Source organism: Protopterus annectens, chromosome 10.part0 (genome assembly GCF_019279795.1).
Source record: "Protopterus annectens isolate FY-2018-M chromosome 10.part0, PAN1.0, whole genome shotgun sequence".
Classification (NCBI taxonomy): Eukaryota; Metazoa; Chordata; order Ceratodontiformes; family Protopteridae; genus Protopterus; species Protopterus annectens.
The window spans coordinates 632,893,890-632,916,849 of record NC_056744.1 but is presented as its reverse complement, the minus strand read 5'-3'; the positions used below and the strand labels follow the sequence as shown (position 1 = coordinate 632,916,849).

General features: G+C 39.8%; 1 protein-coding gene across 1 annotated transcript in view; it reads right to left on the bottom strand.

The window, feature by feature from the left end:
* Positions 1-14,973: 14,973 nt before the first annotated feature.
* Positions 14,974-22,960, bottom strand: part of DMRTB1 (DMRT like family B with proline rich C-terminal 1) — a 795,185-nt gene continuing 787,198 nt past the window's right edge. Inside the window, exon 4 of the mRNA XM_044085456.1 lies at positions 14,974-16,528. Within this exon, the coding sequence (XP_043941391.1) occupies positions 16,443-16,528 (86 nt within the window). The 3' untranslated portion in view covers positions 14,974-16,442. The remainder of the gene's footprint in view (positions 16,529-22,960) is intronic.

The following is a 22,960-nucleotide window of genomic DNA, read 5'->3' as shown; positions in this document are numbered from 1 at the left end:
ATGACCCGGTCATACCAGTCATCCAGGGACTACCGAAAATTCACAAGTCTCTTATGAGCCCCCCCATGAGACCGATAGTGGCAGGTCAGGGATGGGTCACGGAGCCACTCTCAATATATACTGAAAGTCTTTTGAGACCACTTGTAGATCAAAATACGAATATACTTAAAGATAGTAAACAATTTCTGATAGATTTATACATTTTCACAAAACAACTGAATGATGATTGTCCATATCTCTTAGTGACGTTAGACGTTGTAAGTTTGTTCACAGTTATTCCCAATGAAGTGGGAATTTGTTATATCTTAGAGTACTTACGAACTCATTCAGACTTTTCTACTGAGAAGGCGGATTTGGTTGCTCTATACCTGGAAACCATCCTTACAAATAATGTGTTTGCCTTTGGTGAGGTCTTATATCTTCAGAGGGATGGCGTAGCTATGGGCACATCTTGTGCCAATAGCTACGCCAACCTGGTTATGGCTGCATGGGAAGATAAATTCATATATGAGAATGCTCATTTCAAGGAATTTGTAGGTATGTACCGTAGGTTTGTGGATGACCTCTTTTTTATTTGGTTAGGGAATGAAGATTCCCTAAGAGTTTTTGTAGAATATATGGATACTTCCACGAACTTTTTGAAGTTCACTTTGCACTTTTCCAGAACCAATATCTCTTTTCTGGATGTTGAAATTCGTAGGTTAACTAATGGGCTTCTTAACACCTCAGTTCATAGGAAAGGGTGTTATAGGAACACACTACTCCACAGACGAAGTATGCACCCCCTCCATGTCTTTAACAACGTGCTGAAAGGACAATTTATGAGAGTGTCTAGGCTCAACCCTAACGATGATCATTATAAGGTTGAAGTTGAGGAGCTTAAGAAGAGATTTTTGGATAGAGGGTATGATGGGCAAAAGATTGATGAAACCATCACTGAGGTGAATGGTTTAAGATCTAACAGAGCGAAACCTCACTTCTCTGAGCAGTCTGAACATACTGAGGCATTAACACCTTCTATGAATGACATAAGGGCCACAATGTTCTTTAGCAAAGTGGGTTCAGAAGTAAAAGGGCTTATGTCTAAGCACTGGGATATTTTATTATCAGATAGGGAAGTGGGTAAGGTTGTTGGACCCAACCCGAAAGTGACATATAAGAATCATCCCAACTTAAAGAGCTTGCTATGCAGACCAAAGTACATAAGTAATAGGAAGAACAGCATGGGAACAATTTCCAATACTGTACCCTGTGGTAAGTGCAATCAGGGTATATATATAAGTTTGAATACCGAATTTGTACACCCGAATACGGGTCGTAATTTTAGCTTTTACACTAATACTAGTTGTGGGAGTAGAAATGTTGTTTACTTGGCCATCTGTAACTCATGCCCAGCGTTCTATATTGGGAAAACTAATCGTACCCTAAAAGAACGTATTAGGGAACACAACTATAACATCAGAGTGGGCTCAGAAGTTAATGCATTAGCCAGACATTACAAGGAAGCAGGAGACAACCATACTTTTAAATTTCATGTTATACAGTCATTATTGCAAGGCTTCAGAGGTGGTGACTTGATAAACACAACTTTGGAATGTGAGTCCAGGTGGATCATCAGATGGAGAGCTGATGAGCCACCTGGCCTCAATGACAAGGTTCATATTAAACCTTTTTTAAAAAGTAGAAAAATATATAGACCCAAGTAAACATGAATTAACTTTTGCACAATAGGCCTATTTTATATAGAACATTCTCATTTTGTCACTTGGATTAGATTTAATATTCCCCTTTTTAAAAATTTGTTCTTTTTATAATTCTTTGTTGAGAGCTTAGAGTATTCAGTGTTTACTTTATTATGAGAATAGACCAGGCAGTTTTATGCATGTAGAGTACAGTTATGTTTAATTAATTTTTAAGAATTAATTTTTAAGACTCTAGGTCTACAATGTCTTAAATGATCATATTGTTTGATTCATTTTTGGATGTTTTTATACATATTTATGTACTCATATAGTTGTGGTTTTAAAACAATGATACATATTTATGCAACTAACGCTTTAAATAACGCTGTGATTTCAAATGCAGATTAGGTAACCAATTGCAACCTATGGAGGGTTATTTAAATGATTATAAACTCTTGGATTATGTATAAGTCTGAAGAAGCCTTTTGGCGAAAGCGCTCACTTGTGTTTTATGTGAATAAAAGTTTTACTGAAATTCAAGGATCGTTTGGTGTGACGACCTGTTTCTACATTATTTGTTGGATTTTATTTTTTCGTTTTATTGCCACTGGGAACAACGCGTATGGTACTTGGACTTTACTTGTATTTACAACCATACTTACGATATTCGTAAGAACAACGAATTGAATGCCTTAGCCAGACATATCAATGTAAATTCTACACATGAATTTAGATTCAGAGTCTTGCAAGTATTAAAAATGAACGTTAGAATGGGGGACAATATTAATCATCTAGCTAGACTAGAACTAGATTGGATCCTGAGAACTGGGGCACATAGGGAACCTGGGATTAATAACTACATTTCTTTGAAACCTATTTTGGAACAGAGATAGTGCTCTTAGGTTGATTTTGTTATGTGTTAACCACAAGAAATTTGTTCAGTTTCAACTTTTAACTATTAACTTTGTATGAGATTTTAGAATTGCTTATAACATCATAGCAATACTAATAATAATGTATTAAGTTGATTTTGGAAGTAATGAACACTGAGAGTCTATGTAGAAGGCCATATGGAATAAGATGAAAATGAACATGTACCAGCATCTCCTTATATACTGTCTATTAGGCAGTTTCATCCTTCCATACAGCATCTGGAATAAGAAAGATATATTTTTACTTCTTTGAGCTGCGCTTCTTGTGTTTGAGTTATATGTTCTATTTTATGATAGGTCATGTGTCACCAGTTTTCTGGACATACATTGCCTTATGATTGTTTATCTTGTTTTTGACATTACTTTTGATTTGTATACCTTCATATCTCCATACACTTTTATATTCTACATACTCTTGAAGTTGAATTGAGACATTATGGGCTTTGGTGCTACGCTGTCATGCTTTGTTTCATTTGAATCAAACGGGAAATTCGCTACTTATGCTTTGATGGTGTGTTTGTGCTTTGAACATCATTTTTACTGCTGATAATCAATTATTGCATTACACTATGAATTTTTGTAGTGAAATTTGAGAAATTTTAATGTAACATATTTGATTATTACAGTGCATTATTGATCAGTGAGAACAACGGTTCCATTATACACGAGAATTGAAGAATTAGGTGCACAGAAACCGCGCATTTATATATATACATATATATACATATTTTTATATATACTGTTCTTTCTTACATATATACATATATGATTTATATATATATATATATACATGGTTTTTTACATTTTTATATTTTATACACATATTTTTATTTTTATTCATCTGATAAATTTATTTTCATATTCTTTATTAGTCACACAGTCATATGGATCATTTATAGTTGTTTCTAAGATGATATGTATTATATATTATATTTTTTATATTATATAGTTTATATATTAGTTTTACACATTAGATACATACATTTTTATACATATTGGTATTATAGTGTTTATGCTACGCCCAAATGTTTAGAGGTGTAATTATACTACTTCAGATATAGTTTTATGTTTTTTGTCATTTGACAGTTTAAAAACTGAAGAAGATGTTGTATGCAATATGCTGTCAGTAATTACACTCTTCTTTTTTACACTGCCACGGCATATTTATTCTGATATATATTTTTTATATATTGGCGGTATTTGGATCTTTGTAGGCTTCTAATTGATGAAGCTAAGGTTGTTTTAGATAAGCGCACCATGAGATTAAAACGACATAAACTGTCTCAGAGAAGCATGCATTAGACAGATTTATAGGGATTTTAAATCCTAAAAGTCACACCTCCTTTTGGTAAGATCTCAATGTGTTGACAGCTGAGGGTGCCTGAGAACTACAGTTTTGGATTTGTTTTTTGTGTGTTGTTTTTTGTGTGTGTTGTCGTGCAACTCATGGAGTGATTCAATACTTAGTGGACAGGTTTTTTAAGCTGAAATAATAAATGAAGTTGTATAATGAGCATTATGCCATGCATTGGTTTTATGAAGCTTGCAGCATGATTGGGTTATTGACAAATCAATGAGTTAAGCATCAATTTAATTTAATTTAACTGATTAATTGAGTTGCTGTTTGTCCTTCATTGGTTGTTACTCACTATATAAGAAGTGTTTCATTAGTGTTTTAATAGATCTGATGAAGCGTGCACAGTGCACGCGAAAGCGCTTATCCTTATTTTTTGCTCATGTGTCGTTTGGAATAAAATCAGAATTTTATCCTCACTTCTCGTGGTGTATCCTTGAAGTTTTTATTTTTGATTGTCGTGCTTCACTGCTCTTGCTGAAGGATACTTTGGAAATATAGCGGTATTGCTTTTTCATGTTTGCCTATACTCTGATATCAATCCCTAATAAGGAAGGCAATCTCTAACCTGCAGTCCAAATAAATTCTTAGCATCTTCCCATTCTATCATCTTTCTCTCTCTAGTTATTTGCTCCCAATACCTTGGTTCCTTTGCCAGTTTTCTCCAGTAAAATCTATCCCTCTCTTGCCTATTGTCTGTAAAAGAAAAGTCAAGTTCTTCTAAAATCAAATCAGCTCATTTGAGCACTGCTTCATCCTTGTCCTCCAGATCTTTGGACAAGGCCAAAAAGAGACCCTCTTTGGCTCCAACAGATACTCCAGAGTTGAAGCTAAAAAAGATGAAATCTCCCTTATCCAGGGAGTCTAGGATCCAATTGGAGCCTTCTGCTCCAATCACTACTCCTTTGGACCTGACTTCTTTGGCTCCAATCCCATCTATCAAGCATGGGTGGGGTCTGTTGAGGCCGGATCTGAAACTTAGCCCATTCAAACCGGTTATGTCCCTACTGAGGGTAAGGTACTCTCTGACTTTTGACCCAGTTCCATCGAGGGTACCTTCCCCCTTTCTGTCACGGCCAAGATCCCCCTTCTGCCTCATCTTCCCATTCAACCAGGAGTCTTACTGAACAAGATGTGGAATGGACAGTTCAGAAGATCTTATCGGTGCAGGTTATCACTAGGCCCCCCTTGATCTTGACCCATTCGGTCCCAGGTCTAAGTCCTCCACTCCTCCTCTTCCTCCTCCTTTGACTTCAGAGCAAGTTTTGGATCCCATGGTTCCGATACGCCCGGTGCCTTTAAGTTTGGGTCTGAGGTTGGCCTCTTCCTCAAATCAGACTTTCGGAGCCAGAGAGCTCCCATAGCCGAAGCTAGCATCAAAAACCTCCGGTGCAATTGACTCCCAGATCCTCAGAGCAATTGTTGCCCCTCAGGGTTTCAGTGAAGGTGAGCTCAGCTCTGGCTTCGACTCCAGGCAAACTGTCTTCTGGACATGTGGGGTCTCCTTCCAGAAAACATATCTCTTATCGGAGCCGGAGTCCTTGTCCATCCAAGAGCAGTCAGCCTTTCAGCTTTGGAAAGGCTATTGCTGCCATTGCATCAAAAAAATCACCTGTCCCCTCAGATCCATTATGCCACGAAGATACCTGGCATTCCTGTTTATCTCACCATATTCCACAGGGATAGTGGGACCCTACCCCCGACTTTTCCTATACCTTTCTAGAATATCCCACTGAGGAGACACTCTGAAGAGATTATACAAGAGGAAGCATTTGGACTCCACAGAGGAATCAGCCACAGAATTCACTGACCTAGATGAAGGTGAGGGTTCCCCATGTTCACCTCCTGAAGATGTTTCCTTTGGGGAGATTCTAGATATTCTCAAGCAGATGGGTGACTGGCAGTCCAGCAAACCTTCGGCTGAGCAGTCAGTCTACCTGGCCACCTTTGGTTCCCACCCTTCTACCTCCTGGGTGACTCCGCCACTGATGAGCTCACTGATTTAATCTCACAGCAGCATGGGAGACACCATACTCCATCTAGCCAGTTTCCCAGAGACCAGATAAGATTATAACCACTCCATTAGATTAGGCCTTCTGGACTAAAGGGGTTGCAGTAGATGCCATGGTAATGGCGGCAGTGACCAAAAAGGAACTTTCTGAAGAGAGTTCAACTATCCATCCTCCCAATAAAGATTCTAGGATGATGGATAGATGTGGGAAGCTTCTCTTTTCCTCAACGACCTTTGACCTGTGGTTGCTGAATTATTTACCTCATTTCACCAGGTTACAAAGGGATCTGTTCAAGGAGCTGTTAGATACCCTTGAAGGAGCAGTAGCTGAGGGAAGTAAAGATGAGTTAGCTTCCCAGTCAGCCACCTTACATTCAGTAGTCAACTCTTCCATGAGGCTCATTGCCCATGCAGCCGAAGGAACGAGTAGAGTAGTGGGTTCTGGCATTTCCATGAGGAGACATGCCTGGATGCAACTTTGCAATTTGTGGAACCCTTTAAGTTTTCATTCATCAACACTCGATGGCATATCGTTTTTTGGCCCCAAAGTTAAAGATATGCTATCCAGGTGTGAGAAGGAAAGTATGACCCTTTCTGCCATGGGCATACATTTTTCAGCTCCTCAGAGACCCTATCCCAAAGGTCAAAGAGGCAGCGGGAAGATGTGGTTTAAGATCTCTGAAGGTTCCTAACAAGACACACGTGGAGAGCTTTCCCCCAAAGGCAGAGGGACAAACAGCAATGGGAGAAGTCACCCTCATGGCAGAGGAGGTCCACAAAACCAGGTTTCCCAGGAACCCTTCTTCAGGAAACCTTTCCAGCACTCTTGAAAGGAGGCCCAATTGTCCACCTCTGGAAGCAATTGGGGGTGATCTATCCCTGCACTGGAGAGGCTGGCAAAAGTTAACTTCCGATACATGGGTGTGGAGGATAATATCCAGAGGTTAGCAGTTTCCTTTCTCTCAACAACCCCCTCCCAGCAAGAAAATCCCAGACATTCCACCCAGTCAAAGGGATCAAGCAGTCTTACAAATTCAAAAACTGCTAGAAAAAAGTCATGCAAGAGGTCTCCCCAGACCAGCAAGTATTTGGAACTTAATCAAGGTTCTTTTTAGTGCCAAAGAAAATGGGGGACTGGAGACCAATTCTGAATCTCAGCAACTTAAACAAGTCAATCTGGCGCAGTAAGTTCCAAATGATCACAGTTCAGTCCATAATTTCTTTCCTAGAAAAGGACGATTTGATGTGCTGAGTGGATCTTCAGGATACATAATACCATATAAAAATGGACAGATGCTCCAAAAGATACCTACACTTCCAATTGGAAGCCAGTCATTACCAGTTCAGAGCTGTGCCATTCAGTCTCACTATGGCCCCCAGAGTGTTCACCAGATGTATGGCAGTGGTTGCAGTTCACCTGAGATGGCAAGGATTCTGGGTGTTTCCATATTTAGATAAATGGTTCACCCCCCCCCCCCCAACCAGGTATCTACTAGTTTATGCAGGAGACTCTATTCTTCATTTCTGTTTAGAACTAGGCATAACCATAAATCCCCAAAAATCCCATCTGGAACCCACTCAGACAATAGAGTACATTGGGGCCCTGCTAGACACAAGTGAGATGATTGTCAAACTTCCTCTTTCCAGAGTGTTAACAAACAAAAGCAGACCACAAGGTTGATCAGAAACAAAACAGTAGCTGCCCCTCATGTTCTACAGGCCTTAGGTTCTATGTCTTCTGCAATCGTGTTAGTCCCACTGACCAGATTTCACATAAGAAGTTTGCAATGGCGTCTAGCCTCTCAGTGGTCAATAAGTCACCAACCAATGGTTTGTGTATGTGTGCGTGCTGCTGTGTGAAAGTAGAGAGAAGGTAGGTCTGTGTGAGAGACTAGGTGTGTGTGTTGCTGTGTGAGAGCAGAGAGAAGATAGGTGTGTGTGTGTGTGTGTGTGTGTGTGTGTGTGTGTGTGTGTGTGTGTGTGTGTGTGTGTGTGTCTGTGAGCAGAGAGAAGGTGTGTGTGTGTGTGTGTGAGCAGAGAGAAGGTGTGTGTGTGTGTCAGCGAGCAGAGAGAAGATAGATGTGTGTGTGTGTGTGTGTGTGTGTGTGTGTGTGTGTGTGTGTGTGTGTTTAACATACATCTGAACTGCCCACATTTAGCCTCATAATTTTGGTGTGTTTCTCATAAAATGTGTGTTTTTCTGGTAAATCACAGAGAACTGAAGTAATTAAATAAGCACATATATATGAGTTTCAGACTTCACATCCTTTAGAAAATGAGTGCTAACACAAATCCTGTTATTCTAGCAACTTTCCAAGTTAAAAAGAGCAATATTTAAAATCTATCCCTATTTCTCGGCCATTGTATCTCCATTATTTATAGCTTTGTCCAGATTTCTTGCATTATAGGTTGAGGGGTACGTATACCTCTCAACTGTCCAGATTTTTGCCTCATAATTTTGGCCTGTTCCTCATAAAATGTGTAGCGTTCAGGTAAATCACTAAGGACTGAAATAACTAAATAACATCATACATTTGACTTTCAGACTCCCATTTCCTTCAGAAAATGCATGCGAAGACAAATGCTATTATTTTAGCAACTTTCTAAATATATAAGAACAATATTTATAATCTATCCCTATTTGGGGGATTTTGTCCCCCTCCTCATTAGTTTAGGTTTTGTCCAGATTTCTTGTGCTAAGAGGTTGAGAGGTGAGGTATGGTATGTAATGCCTAGTTAAGAGGGCAGGTTAGTCTATTAACTTCATCAGGCTTGACCCCATAACTTGGTTACAGGAGGCAAGAGCCTGAATCCTCTACACCAACTAAAAGACAGCTAAAGGAATTGTGAATTTGAGTTTCAGTACATTTTCAGGTAATTATGAGTCACAATGCACTTTCAAGGGATTATGAGTTTCAGTGCATTTTCATGGAATTGTGAGTTTTAAGCAAAAAGAGGTTTACTGTTGCTCATGCTAAGTCTGTTTTCAATGTGCAGCTAATGGATTTGTTTAGCATATGGCAGTTTTGGCTGTAGAATTTGAATGCAATGTTAGTATCATAATTGCCTTTGGTACAAAAGACTGTGGATTCTACTCCCACACCATGTATATGAAATGCTGTTACTGCAGTGCCCTTTTGATTTCAGATTATCTGGTGCATTTTAAGGAGGGATAGGGGTTCTGCACTCCTGAATGTGTCCTCCTTTGTATTGCCTTGTAACTGATGACTCAGTCATTGTCCACGCTGGTGTAAACGACCTGAGACGTACCTCCTTGGACTACATGAAAAGAGACATTGAGGAGCTCTCTGATTATGTAGCCCAGGCAGGTATGACCCTGACCTTGAGCAGTATCCTACCTTCACCAAGAATGATGCCACAATACAGAGATAAGATGATCAGCTTTAACAATTGGCTTAAACTCTGGTGTCATTCAAAGGGGATCCAATGTCTGTCAGCCTGGGATGACATGCTGGACAAGCCACGCTGCTTCGCAAGGGACGGCTTGCACCTGTCACCCCTGGGATTCGGATATTGGCAAAGGCTCTTGCCACCCCCATAGTGCCTTTTTTAGGCAAGGCTCAAATTCTAAACCTACCACCCTAGAACACAAAAAAGGAAAAAAATTAAGGGTAATGCTGCTCAATGCCAGAAGTCTAAATCTCAAAATGCACGCACTCGAGGCCCTTCTCAGTATGGAGAACATTGATGTCTGTGCTGTGACAGAAACCTGGTTCAAGGCTCCTGAGAGCACCCCAGCACTATCAGTTTTTACCTCATATCATGCGTTCCGGCCCCAAAATCCAGACAATACCAAGAAAGGAGGGGGGGTATCCATATTCATCAAGGACACCCACACCTCAAGACTGGTGGCAACGCACGATGCATCGGAGACCATCCAGGTGCAATTAACCATAGGCAAGACTGCTCTGCAAATTGTAGCATGTTACAGGCCACCCTCACAAACTCAGGAACCTCACATGGCCTTCCTGAAAACACTAGAGGGGATAAATGTATCACCAAACACCATCATACTAGGTGACTTCAATTACCCTAATATAGACTGGGAACACTACTCAAGCCCAAACACCCTAGCCCCAAAGTTCCTGGAATTCATAAACTCAAATGCCATGGAACAACTAGTCATCATCCCCACAAGAGGAGAAAACATACTTGATCTCATCATCACGAACATGGGAGCACAATGTTCAACACCGGAAGTATACCCCTCACTGGTGAGATCAGATCACAAACTAATCTCGCTGGAGGTCCTCATCCCACCCCACCTGAAATAAAAAGACCACAGTAAAGAACTTCTCGAAAGCCGACTTCACACTTCTAAAGACTAGTGTGATCTCCTTTAAGGCCCCCGAGCCGGCGGAAAACAGTACTCAAGCCGCTGAATCACCTACAAATGCCTTCTACCAGCACCTGCAGGACTGCATGGATAAGGCTATCCCAAGCAAAACAAAGACTCTTTGTACCAAAGGCAAGCGACCAGTCTGGTGGACCCCAGCCATAAACAAACTCTACAACAAAAGGAGGAAGCTACTACAAGATAGAGCAAAATCCTTAAAAGGTAAGACACCCTTGATCACTATAAGTAAAAAACTAAGAGCTCTCATAAAATCATCCAAAGCAAATTTTGAGAGAAAAATAGCTAAAGACTCAAAAGACAATCATAAGGCCTTCTTTAGCTATGTTAGAAACCTGGGAGGAAACTCCCAGATATGCTCAGAACTAGTTCAAAATGATGTGAAGATTACTGATCCTACAGACATTGCCAACATACTGGCTGACAGGTTCAGTGCAAACCCACAAAAGGAGAGATATCTATACCAAACGATTGCAGCCCCCCAAACATCTCCAACGCCCAAGTGAGAACTGCTATCTCCAAAGCAAAAAACACAGCATCCATGGGACCTGATGGTGTCCCCGGCTGTGTGCTCCACGAACTCAACGAGGAATTAAACCCACAGCTAGGACAGCTGTTTAATCATAGTCTTACCTCCGGATACGTACCCAGGGAGTGGCGCACTGCAACTGTGGTCCCACTTCACAAAGGCGGTGCCACCACCGACCCTGGAAATTACCGGCCCATTAGCTTGACAAGCCTTATCTGCAAAGCAATGGAGAGGATCATAATGGACCTCATAAATAAAGACATAGGGAATTTGCAGACTTTGGATCCAACCCAGTTTGGCTTTGTCAAAGGCAGATCATGCCTTTTAAACTTGGTTGACTTTTTCGAAACAGTCACCAAAGCCATTGATGAGGGAAAGGCAGTCCATACAGCCTACCTCGATCTGGCGAAGGCCTTCGATACAATACCCCACTCGGGTATCATTGAAAAACTCATCAGCTTAAATGTTAACCCATACATCACAAGATGGGTTGCAAACTGGCTGAGTGACAGAACCCACAGGGTCAGAGTTGCTGGCGCCATGTCAGACTCAAAGCCTGTCACAAGTGGTGTCCCACAGGGCTCAGTCCTGGGCCCACTCTTGTTTGGCATCTACTTTTCCGAAGTACAAGCAAACACAGGAGGGTTATGGCTGACAAAGTTTGCAGATGACTGCAAACTGGGTGCCATAGTAGAAAACACATCTGACACAGATATCCTTCAGAAGGGTCTCACAGAAACGGATAACTGGTGCCAGAGCCATGGCCTTAAGTTAAATGCCAAAAAATGCATAGTCATACCCTTCGGGAAAAACAAGGTTACCACTAGCTACCAAACAGGTGGCAATCCACTGAGCACAGAAGAAGTTATCAGGGACCTGGGGACCCAGGTTGATAGTAGTCTGTCATTCGACACCCATGTAGCTAAAGTAGTTAGGAAGACCTTCTACATTGCCCACCTTATCATGAAGGGATTCTCATCTAGATCAAGGGAGGTCATAGTCTCCCTATACTCATCACTCATCAGACCAATGATTGAGTACAATGCCCCTTTCGGAATGTATCTGACCCGACACTTGCAGCAGCTGGAGAGGCCACAAAAGTTCCTCACCAAAAGGATAAAGGGTCTCAAAAATCTGTCCTATGCTGCCCGACTGAAAGAACTCCAGCTCTATTCAGTCGCTTACCGCTTGCTCAGAGGTGACCTTTACCTAACATACAAGGCCATGTCAAACCCAGATTTGATGAATATGCTTCACCTCAAAAAATCTAGATCCATCAGAGCCACAAGGGCGGGAGACTTAAACATTGACACGGCTATTAATAGAAAGTGCTGGAGGGATAGATTCATCACCCAAAGACTCCCTATGCTGTGGAACAAAATCCCGGTATATGTGAGGCAGAGCACCTCGCTGGCCTTGTTCAAGAGAAATCTTGACCAATGGATGGGAGATCGCAGATATACCCCAGGGATTACCTCAGTGTCACTGCCCGACAGAGGCACAGCAAAATAATGGGTATAGTTCCCCATACTAAAGGGGTGGCGTAAGCCACAAAACGATGGGCTAGGCTTGTAAATGCCCTCAGGCAGATAGCCTAGTATGAACCTATGAACTATGATATTGTTGTCAGTTTGTCAGCCATTCCCTATTGCAATATTACCAGCTTACAATTTTTTTTATGTAACATAGGCAATTAATTCTTCAAGGGCAGCAGGTACTGAATTTGTAGATGAAACACTGAAATATAAAGTTATTTGCAAGTAGCAGCCTCTTCATTATTTACAGATCTCTTCAATGTGGAATTATTCAGATGACTTTTACTTCTACAGAGATTGTGCTTATTGACTGATACTGGTGGACTGTAATGACAGAACTTGGAGTGGCCTTTTATGGTTAAAATGTTCTGAAATGGGCAGTTTTGTCATTATTGGGTCATACATTTTTTTTTCATTGCTTACTGGAAAAATGTTCAAAACTACAAATTTAAAACACACTCTACCAAGTGGTGCTGTATTATACAAGGGATATAATCTATACAATCAGAAAGGCGAATCAAAGAACACATAGATGTATGCATGGCCCTAAAATGTCTACAAGGAGTCTATTGTTCGAAAACAGCCCAAAGGTAAACTTAATTCTCCACTGGTCAGATGCATTTTATTTGAATGTGGGTTTTAATGCCATTTCAATGAATGTGGGTTTCAATGGCAGAGAAGTTTACAGCTCATGCTAAGTCTGACCATATTGTTTGTGTAGCAAATGGCTATCAGTGTTTGTGCTATTTTATTTCAATATCTGTAATCACTGTAGAAGTAAATAAGAAAACAGTATGCACACTGATTAGTTTGAACAGTGTTTATGGTAACTGGGGAGAAATAGCCACGTAATGGAACACTGGAATGGCTAGGGAGGTGGTTGCTGCAGGAAGGGCTGCTCTGGGGGGCCCAATCTATCACCCTGCCTAGGGTCCCATTTGACCATGATCCAGCTCTGAGTGGGACTACAGCTTCCTTAGACCTGGATGCCATGCCTTCACTTATAAGCTGTGCCACATACAAGGACTTCCTCACCACTGTGAACACATGATGGTCAAAGTTCAGGCTACTATCTATCTGTGTACCTAAATCTCTCACCTCTGAGACCACTTGTTAGGGGTGTGCTACAAATATTGCAACTTGCAGGGGTAGTTGACTTTCCTAAGGGTATGATTATGCATTTAGTGGCCTTGCATATAAGACTAGTCAAACTTAAGGGACTGTATTTTCCTGGGTCTGTTGATGGTCCCCCTTTGTGCAGAGGGATCACTGCTGCTGTCCTCCATTCTACAGGTACAAAACCAGTCTGGGGGCTGTGGTTAAATGGAGATCCTTGAGGGCCTAGTAGGTCCTGTTTTAAGTTATTTAAGAGGCATCCTGGAATATTGTTGGGACCTATTAAAGCCATGATTTTAGCTTTAGAGAGTGCAGTGCCAGTAATACATGGATACTGATGTGTAAGCTATTTCGTATTTTGTATTATGTAAAATGTGATTAAATATGTGTAATGTGTTTTTATATATATGGTTTGTGCATTATTTAATTAAAATAGTGTGTTTATTCAAGAATTTTTTTTAAAAAAGTTATATAAAGTTATATAAAATTAAATAAGTTTATAGTTTTTAAGTAGAGTGATGTTTTTTTTTAAATGAGTTTCAATTAATTTATGACCAATGGGAAAGGTGTTGGGTCTATTTAAATGGCAAGGTGGGAAGAGAAAGTTGACTGATGATGTTTCCGGGTTAGGAAATGAAAGTGCCAAGTCCGTTGAAGAAGTGTATTTTATGGTGTTAGTGTGCGTTTTTGTACAATAAATATTAAGATATACATTGGAGATGGCCTTTATTGATCTTGGAAAACAACTGGAGTTCTTTTGGATTTATTTGTAACATAACCCAACACCACTTCTAAAGCATATCTAGCAAGTGGTCGTTTTGGTGAAAGAGATACAGCTCCTTCAGTACTAAAGTTTACTATTACTACTAAATCCACTGAGCAAGTATATCTGGAACACAGGGATAAAAGGCAAGAATATGAAATTCAATTGCTTAGCATGAAAAGACAGTCATTGAAGCAGAAATGATTCCTGTCAAAGGCATTGAATCCTGAACACTCAAACTTTCTGCAATGGATAAAGATACTCACTGTGGTCTTCCAGTCTGTTTCCTTTAAGGTGAAAGGTAAAGACTAAACACATATGCTTCAAGAGGACTGCGATTTTTTTTTTTTATAAAATTCTTTAGTGGAAAAATAAGTAAATGTGTTCCTGCTTATAGAACTTAGAAAATGAAATAATTTCTCTTACTATACTCTGTTTTTACTCTGAATGACCAATATCTAGTGCAAGTTAAAAATTGTACACTGCTCTTGGGTGCCAATGCCACTGCAAACAAAAATTACTGTAAATGTCATTTGAAAAGCAATTTGAACAAGTTTAGTAGTTGTGTTTGCATTTCATCCACATGCTGTCTACTGCCCTATTTCCTCATCATGACCTTGTCAAGTCAAAAATGTGCATGTAGGTGACCAAAGGTGTAACTCACAAAAGCACACAATTTTGCATTCTGATTGCCAACTTTTATTAAACTTCTTTACAACATATGCAATACTGTGGTTTAAACAGCTATGGCCTCTAACATAAAGCACACATGCACAGTATAACTATTTTGTATGCCTGGATCTAATATGTATATAAAACTACATGTACTCAAATTTTAGAGTTCAGCTTACATCCATCATTAATGCTAGCTGCACTGTATTACAAGCCTCCAAAAATATCACTTTTTACAGTATGTTTGACATTGCAGGACTGAATAGATAAATAATTGTTATTCTCTGACAATGTAAGCAGAAATGTGATGCCTTCAAAAATAATAAAAAAATAAAATTAAAGTTATGGTATATTGTATAACATGCCTAAAATCAAGACTTTTTATTCCCAGCTTGCAAATATTTCCTATTTACATCTGTAGTACTAAAAGCAATCTATATTTTAAATCCACACTAGCAATTCTACTGTCTGAATTATTTCAGATTACACTTCTGACACACACACATATATAGCTTGTTTCAGAGTTTTGTAATTCAGAACTTACCCAGTGAAGGCAATAAATAAGGACGACAGGTAAGTTTAACGGCTAAACTATGTACAGAAACTGAACTAGAATTACTGTTAACAACTATTTGTCAATAAATGTGTCTATAATTAAACAAGACATTCTGGTAGATCTATATCAGTTTGGAGGGATGGGGGAACCATGACCACATCTAAATGAAAACTGAAAAAAAAAGGAGAAGCAATAATACTTTCATTAAAAATATATTCATGAATGAACTTCCATGGAGCATAAAAAAATAACTTGTACACCACTAATCCAGTCAGCTTATGATCTAAGGGACAGTTAATATATGTAATTTTCCCATCTTTTGCTAGCCTGCCAGGTGCTCGTTTAATCAACAATCAGGCTACAGATGCTAACTCCTTCTCTCCAATCACTTAGCTTTCTCAAGCGGACATTTAATTCTTACCTCATATCAATTAGCTTTCCCAGATGGATATCTTATGCGTATCTACATTGTTTTCCTAACTGGGTACCTCATTCTTACTGACAGTTACTTTTTTTCCCTGATGGGTACCTCATTCTTACCTTCAGTCACTCTGCTTTCCTGATTGGGTACAACATGCTTATCTCTGATCCCTTAGCTTTCCCTTCACAATCCCAAATGTGCTGCAGTCTGACAGTTATAGTTGTCCAAAGTCATTGTCCATAATGATGGAGAGAATCGTGTTGCATGACTGCTCCTCAGTTATAAAGGAATTATCCTATAATCATTACAAGTGCTCCAGTTCCTTCACCGGCTATTTATAAATAATAAACACAATCATACAACAAGTGGGAAACCATTATTTTAAACTATACAGAGTCAGCTATTCTCTGTTTAAAATTTGCAAAACAGAACTATTGTCATTTACAAAAAATAACTACAAGTTGTTCAGACTGTTTGAATTAGTCTTTGTATTTCCTTATGGAGATGATCGACTCTCTTGGGACATCACTCCAGAATCTTGACTATCAGGCACTTCAGAATCTTGACTATCAGGAGAGGTGCCTACATTCAAAAAGAAGAAAAATCTTTGATTAGACTAATTATCACAGCATTTGCAAACATTGCCTTTAGTACTGAGCAAGCAAATTACTTCCATGATTAACAGGCTTTAATCTAAATGTGCTGCTCTTCAGTTTTAATGGAGTAAAGCCTTGGCTGAAATTCAGAAAGAGAATGTTAATTTGTGGAATTGCAGTATGACTCTGCATCAGTTCATGTTCTGTAGCACACTTTGCACAAATCTACATTTTTTTCCACTAGCATTTAGGAGGCCCCTACACTATGTAGTCAAGCCATCTGTGTTTGCTAGGATATGAAGTGGAGGTAGGTTAATCCACAGTAAACATTAAGTGCAGCCCTTTTCACACAAGAAAGGCAAAAGCCCACACTTCCAACCTATTTACTACTTCATAATCTATGCCTCTACCAAAAATATTAGTAGTCTAGTTTATCTGTCCGCAGTTTCATAAAGAACAATCTCCTCCCTAACACTCACCTATACAATGCAGGCACAAACGTTGTTCTTAGGACTTTAATCTTCCTCCTCAAAACAAAAAGTCTCCAAGCAACCTTAAGGTGTTACTGCTCAATGCTAGTAGCCTAACAAAAAAACTCCACACCCTTCAAGCTCTCCTCACTCTGAAGAATGTGGACATCTGTGCCATGACCAAGATGCGGTTTAAAGCTGTAGAAAATACTCTGGCAGTGCAAGGCCACAGTGCCTTCCATGCATTTAGACCAATAACACCACAGACCGTGGCTAAAGGTGGAAGCGTCTCGAGTTACATTAATAACAAATATACCTCCAGGTTGGTTAAACAGGATGATACCATAGAGTTCATCCACATGCATGCCACCAGAGATAAGATCTCTCACCATATCATGGCTAGCTACAGGTCACGAATTATGCCTCTACAGTCTCACAACTCTTACCAAAACCTACTAGAGGCACTCCCATCCAACCAAACACCCTATTCATGGGTGGCTTTAACTACCCCTCTATAGACTGGGAAACTTGCATTGCCTCAAATTCACAGGCACAATGTTTCCTGGACTTTTATCAACACAAAAACCTTGGAACAGATAGTGCATGTTCCAACCAGAGGATCAAACATACTGGATCCGGTACTCACCAGCATGGTACATTGCTCTTTGGGAAGACTGTCAACCCAAGTTAATTATTCCATCGATAAAACACCCCTAAGAGTCAATCCAGTAGTAAAGGATCTGGGAAAATATGCTGACTGCATTCTGGCATTTGACCAACAAAGGTAATAAGAAAATCATTCTGTGTCACTCTCACTCATCTTATAGGTAAGGGTATGACATCCAGTTCAAAGGAAGTTGTAGTACCACTCTACTCAGCCCTTATCAGACCTATCATAGAGTACAATGCCCCCTTTGGCATGTACCTAACCAGACACTTGGAACAGTTGGAACGCCCACAAAGATTTCTCACCAGGAGAATTAACGGCTGTGTATTCAGTTTCCTACAGGCTACTAAGAGTGGGGATCTTTACCTGGCTTACAGGGATTCCTTGGACCTAGCCCTGATGGATCTGTTGCAAATGTGCAAAACAAAAAGCTCCAGAAACACTAGATCTGGGGGATATGAACTTCACTTGTGACATAAACAGAATGTGCTGGAGAGACAGATTTGTGTCCCAAAGGATTCTGATGCTATGGAACAGGTTCCTCATCCATGTAAAACAGAGTTCATACTGGACCCTATTCAAATGAAACCTTGAAAACAGTACGGGAAATCATAAATGTAACCCTGGTCTGGCTCCCATGTCCCTTATGGACAGAGGTCGTCAATAAAAAAAGTGTTATCCTAACGCCCCCTACAAATCCCTTAATTACCTCCCTACTAACATGCCCCCCATATAGATGTCATGATACTTGGACTCCAAATGGGTTTGGGGTGTGCAACTAGGCTTTTAAGGGCCTAAAAAGTTGTTAGCCTAATAACAACCTATGAAACTATAACCATCTCTGACTGTGTTGTTCCATTAATACCCTAAGTATAATACAGCCCCTGCATGCCAGATACTTGCTTTCACTAGTACAACTGTATTTATATCTTAAAATGCCACCCACCACCACCATACAGCTATCTCTGTTAGTGTAAAGTACAGTTCTGTAAGACGGACATATCATCACTGATGACGTACCATAACAGTACATGTTCAAATCCCTCAGTGCTGCAGCAGCCTTTTCGCTATACAGGTTGTTTCCTGTTAGCTCTGGTTCATGCCCACTCCTTCACTCTAACTGCTGACTGGGCAGCCGTGGGGAGAGAAATCAATACTCAGAGTGAAGAAATCTTCACAACTTCCTTGACTATACAGAGAGAATAGTGCACTCATCCTGACCTCTAAAAGATATAACAGTAACAAATAACTTTACAATCCAACAACTTACTATATGCAGAAGTAGCCAAATGCGTGTGGGTGTAGCTCCTGAAGCAGTGAGAAATTTGAACACCTAATGTTTAGATAAGTACAACTTACACAACTGTACTATGTTCATCATTCTCACTGCTGCAGTAGCCATTTGGCTATATGGGTTGATTGCCAAAGCCTATCCAACCTGTAGAAAGGAAGAATAATGATCCAGGAGCCCTTGGTGAATGATCCTAGCAAAGTAGGTCCTGGACCTGGAAAAGGAATCCAGTATGTAATGCTTTGAAACTGGGGACTATGTAGTTGCCTCTAGAATGCTTCTAGAGTCCACCCCTTCCCAATATGACATCAAGGAAAACAAGGCTCTATCAGAATGTGCCTTAATAAATTTGGTTTGGAAATATGGTGGAAATAACAACAAAAGACCTAGTAAAGAGCAACCAACTGGAATTGTCTGAATTGACACAGGTTGTAATTTTTCCATTCGTATACAAGGAATTTCACTGGTGTATCGCCTTCACAAAGGACTCAGTACAGACAAGATATTACCTGAGTTATAAAAGCATGACTAGAGTATATAGAATCTATATACTCTGGTCACGAGTGTATAGAATATATGCTCTCTGGCATTCAAATTCTGAATGTAATTAGGGAGATAGATGGCTAGATTCAAGGTGCACTGTTACAGCAGTAAGGGTATATATGAGGGATTTTTCTTGTAGCAACAAACCTTCTTGTGGCAACAGGTGTAAGTGTAGGACTGCCACACATATGGGCCTGGGTTTTGATCCAGGATATGTCATACACTTTTAAAATTAACAGATATTAGCACAGAGGTTAAGGTATTCACCTCACACAAACAATGTGCAGTATTTGATTCTCACATGGGGTACAAACATACCAAGCACAAAAATATTAAAAGCTTTTGGGAGGTTGGCATAATGACTGTATTTGCCATACAGACACGGGGTGCAGGGTTTGATTCTCACATGGGTTAATTGGCTAAGCTAAAAATGGCCCACAAGGGGAGTTAGCCTAGTACTAATCTATGAACCTATAAAGATACCTATATGCACAGAAAAGCAAAAGAGTGAACCCACCATGAATAGTTGCAACCCATATGCCCTCTTGCAGATGTTGGAGCACTAAACCAGTTAGTCTATCAAAAAAAAAAAAAAAAAAAAAAAAAAAAAGAACCAAAACAACCAGAATAGCTGGTTCAAATGTAGAGAGAAATAATTCTGACAGCCAAAAGTAAAGATCCTAATTAAGTGCCACCTGAATAACAAGTGACCCTACATAGCGATAGAAAAAATATTTGTAGAACAGCTTGAGCAAAGTCTGAAATGGAGAGACAGATCAATGATAAGACATGCTGAAATGGCTGATAATTACCCCTTTCCTATGGAGTAAACAGGCCATAGGATAGTAAGTCACACAAATTTTTGAGAAACAGACATAATAATCCTGAGTAGGGTGCCATGGTTATAGGTGAGGTACCAACTAGAAAATCGTCTACAGTGGTTAACATAAGATTTCTTAGTAGCTAGAGTTCTTGCCTCCTTTAGTACCTGCAGCACGTGCTCATGAAAAAGGTGTCCAAAAGGTCTTAGAACAGAATCATCCAAGCAGTCAGCTGAAGTTATTTGTAAATGAGGTATATTAAACTCCCCTTGTGTTGTGTGAGTAGATCCAGTCTCTGAGAAAGCTTGTGGTAATTGTCCCTGGTCAATTCCATAAGAAGGGGGAACCAATGTTTCCTGGGTCAGAAGGGAGTTAACCATGACAATTTTTCTTCTGAATCTTCAGAATGACCCTGGATATCAGTAGAAAGGATGGAAATGCATACAGGAACATTCCCAGCCATAGGAATGAAAATACATCTATTTTCCAAGCTTGTCAGCAAAGAGTTATGATGCAGAATTTAGTTGTCTGTTTTGAAAGAAGGTGAATGTGTCTATCTGAGGCGTTCCCTCACAACTAGATCCATTGCTGGAAGACCCCCTCTTTCAATTTCCATTCATGAGGGTTCTGCTCAGCTTGTCTGCCACTACATTTTGCTCTGATGGTATGTAAGAAGCTTGAAGGTTACACAGAGCTGTAGAGGTAACTCCAAAGCAATCGCATTCAGCCTGCAGAGGGGGTAGAACCTGATGACTCTCCCTTTTGTTTATGTTACACATCACTGTAGTATTGCCTGTGATCACCTGTAGTGGTCACAGGGACTGCAGGTCATGAAGAGATTCTATAGCATGGATCACAGATAACATTGCTTTGATATTTATGTGTTTCGGATTGTCTGAAATGTCCCAGAGGCCTTGCACCTTTACCCCCATAGAGACTGCTCCCCAAGCAAAAACTGAGGCATCCTATTGCCTCTACCTATGCAGTTCTTTCTTGATAAAGCCCAAAAATGGAATCTGAAAATCCCAGAAGATAAGAATGGTGCCCACCTTTTATTTTCAAGAAAAATTGAATTGTTCTAATATATAACCTGGCAATAGGAATCATGAGAATCATGGAAGCCATGAAGCCTAGAATCTTGAGATAATCTCTGGCTGAAGACAGATTGGAGAAGATCAAGAAAGTTTTCAGATACAAATTCACCTCTTCCTCTTTTAGGAATGCCTCTGCAAAGACGTATCTAGAAAGATGTCTAATAGCACAATCCCGTGTGACAAAATTAAAGAGGATTTTTTAACTTTTATCTGGAAGCCCAAGCTCATAAGGAGTGAAGAAATCCATAATAAGGACTTTTGACAATTGACACAGATCAGCAAGTCCTCTAAAAAAGGAAAAATGTGAATGCTTTGCAGTCTGCAACTATCCCTCAAGGTGGACATTTTGTAAACACCCTAGCAGGTGTAGCTAACTCAAAGGGTAATGCACAGAAATGATAATGTGACTCAGACACAGAATCTGTTAAATGTTCTGAAGTATGTGGCTATGCGAATGTGATGATATGCATATTTTTGGTCTAATGTTACCATAAAACTCTGCACAGGAATGTGAGTTAACAGATTTGAAATGTGGTACTTTCACAAACTGGCTGAAAAAGGAAAGATCTAGAAAAGGTCTCCAGGAAAGTTTGTTCTTTGAAATCAGAAACATTCTGGAATAAAAGCTTCCCTCCCTTTAGTCTAAAGGCACTGGTAGTATGACTCCTAGGGTAAGGATGTGTTGAAGAACCTGTGGAAAAAACTCTGGTTTAGAGAGAAGGGAGGAAATCTCCTGAAAGGCAGTATGTGTTTGCAGTGCCAACTGTAAATCTCCTGAAGCAGTATTAGTATCCAAAAGTCTGAAAATATCTGTTGCCAAAGGGAAAGCCAGTCTACGGGACAGACTTAGAGATGTAGGGGAAAGAGGGGAGGATGCTGGCATAGTCATGCTAAAGGCGTAGACTATCCCCCCTTTTTTTGAATGGATCCCCACTTTTTTTTGCTCCTCTCCTGCAATCTTTTTTTGTTCCGTTTTCCCTGTTTGTCAGAAGATATCAGGGATTTATTATTTTTATTAGAAAAAAAGCAGAGAGTTTGTAAGATTTATATTGTGGGGCTTAAAAAGTCTTAGTAACACCTGGAATTAATTCCCCTCTGTCATCAAACTATTTAAGAACCTGTGTAGTAGCATGGCCAAACAACATTTTGTTTAAAGTAGGTTAAAATCTCAGATTATGCTTCAGCAGAAAATTTTTTTGAGTACGTACCAGGCATATCTTCTCACAACAAATGCAACAGTACCCTACACACATTATTTGCACAATCATAGACATGTTTAGACACCTGAGACAAGACAGAAATTGTAGGATTCAGCTAAGACCTACCTTCTGAAGGAATTGTGGAAGAACAATCTCACAAACTGTTAATACCTGACAGAATAAAGTGGTAGAAATAAATTATCTTATGAAATCTGTCTTTCTTTCTAGTCCACAGAGGAACGTTTGGCATTAAAAAAAGTTATGTACTTACCATAACATTCCATCTGTGTTGCCTATTTTCATTCCTCCTCGACTGATGGATTCAGATCCAAA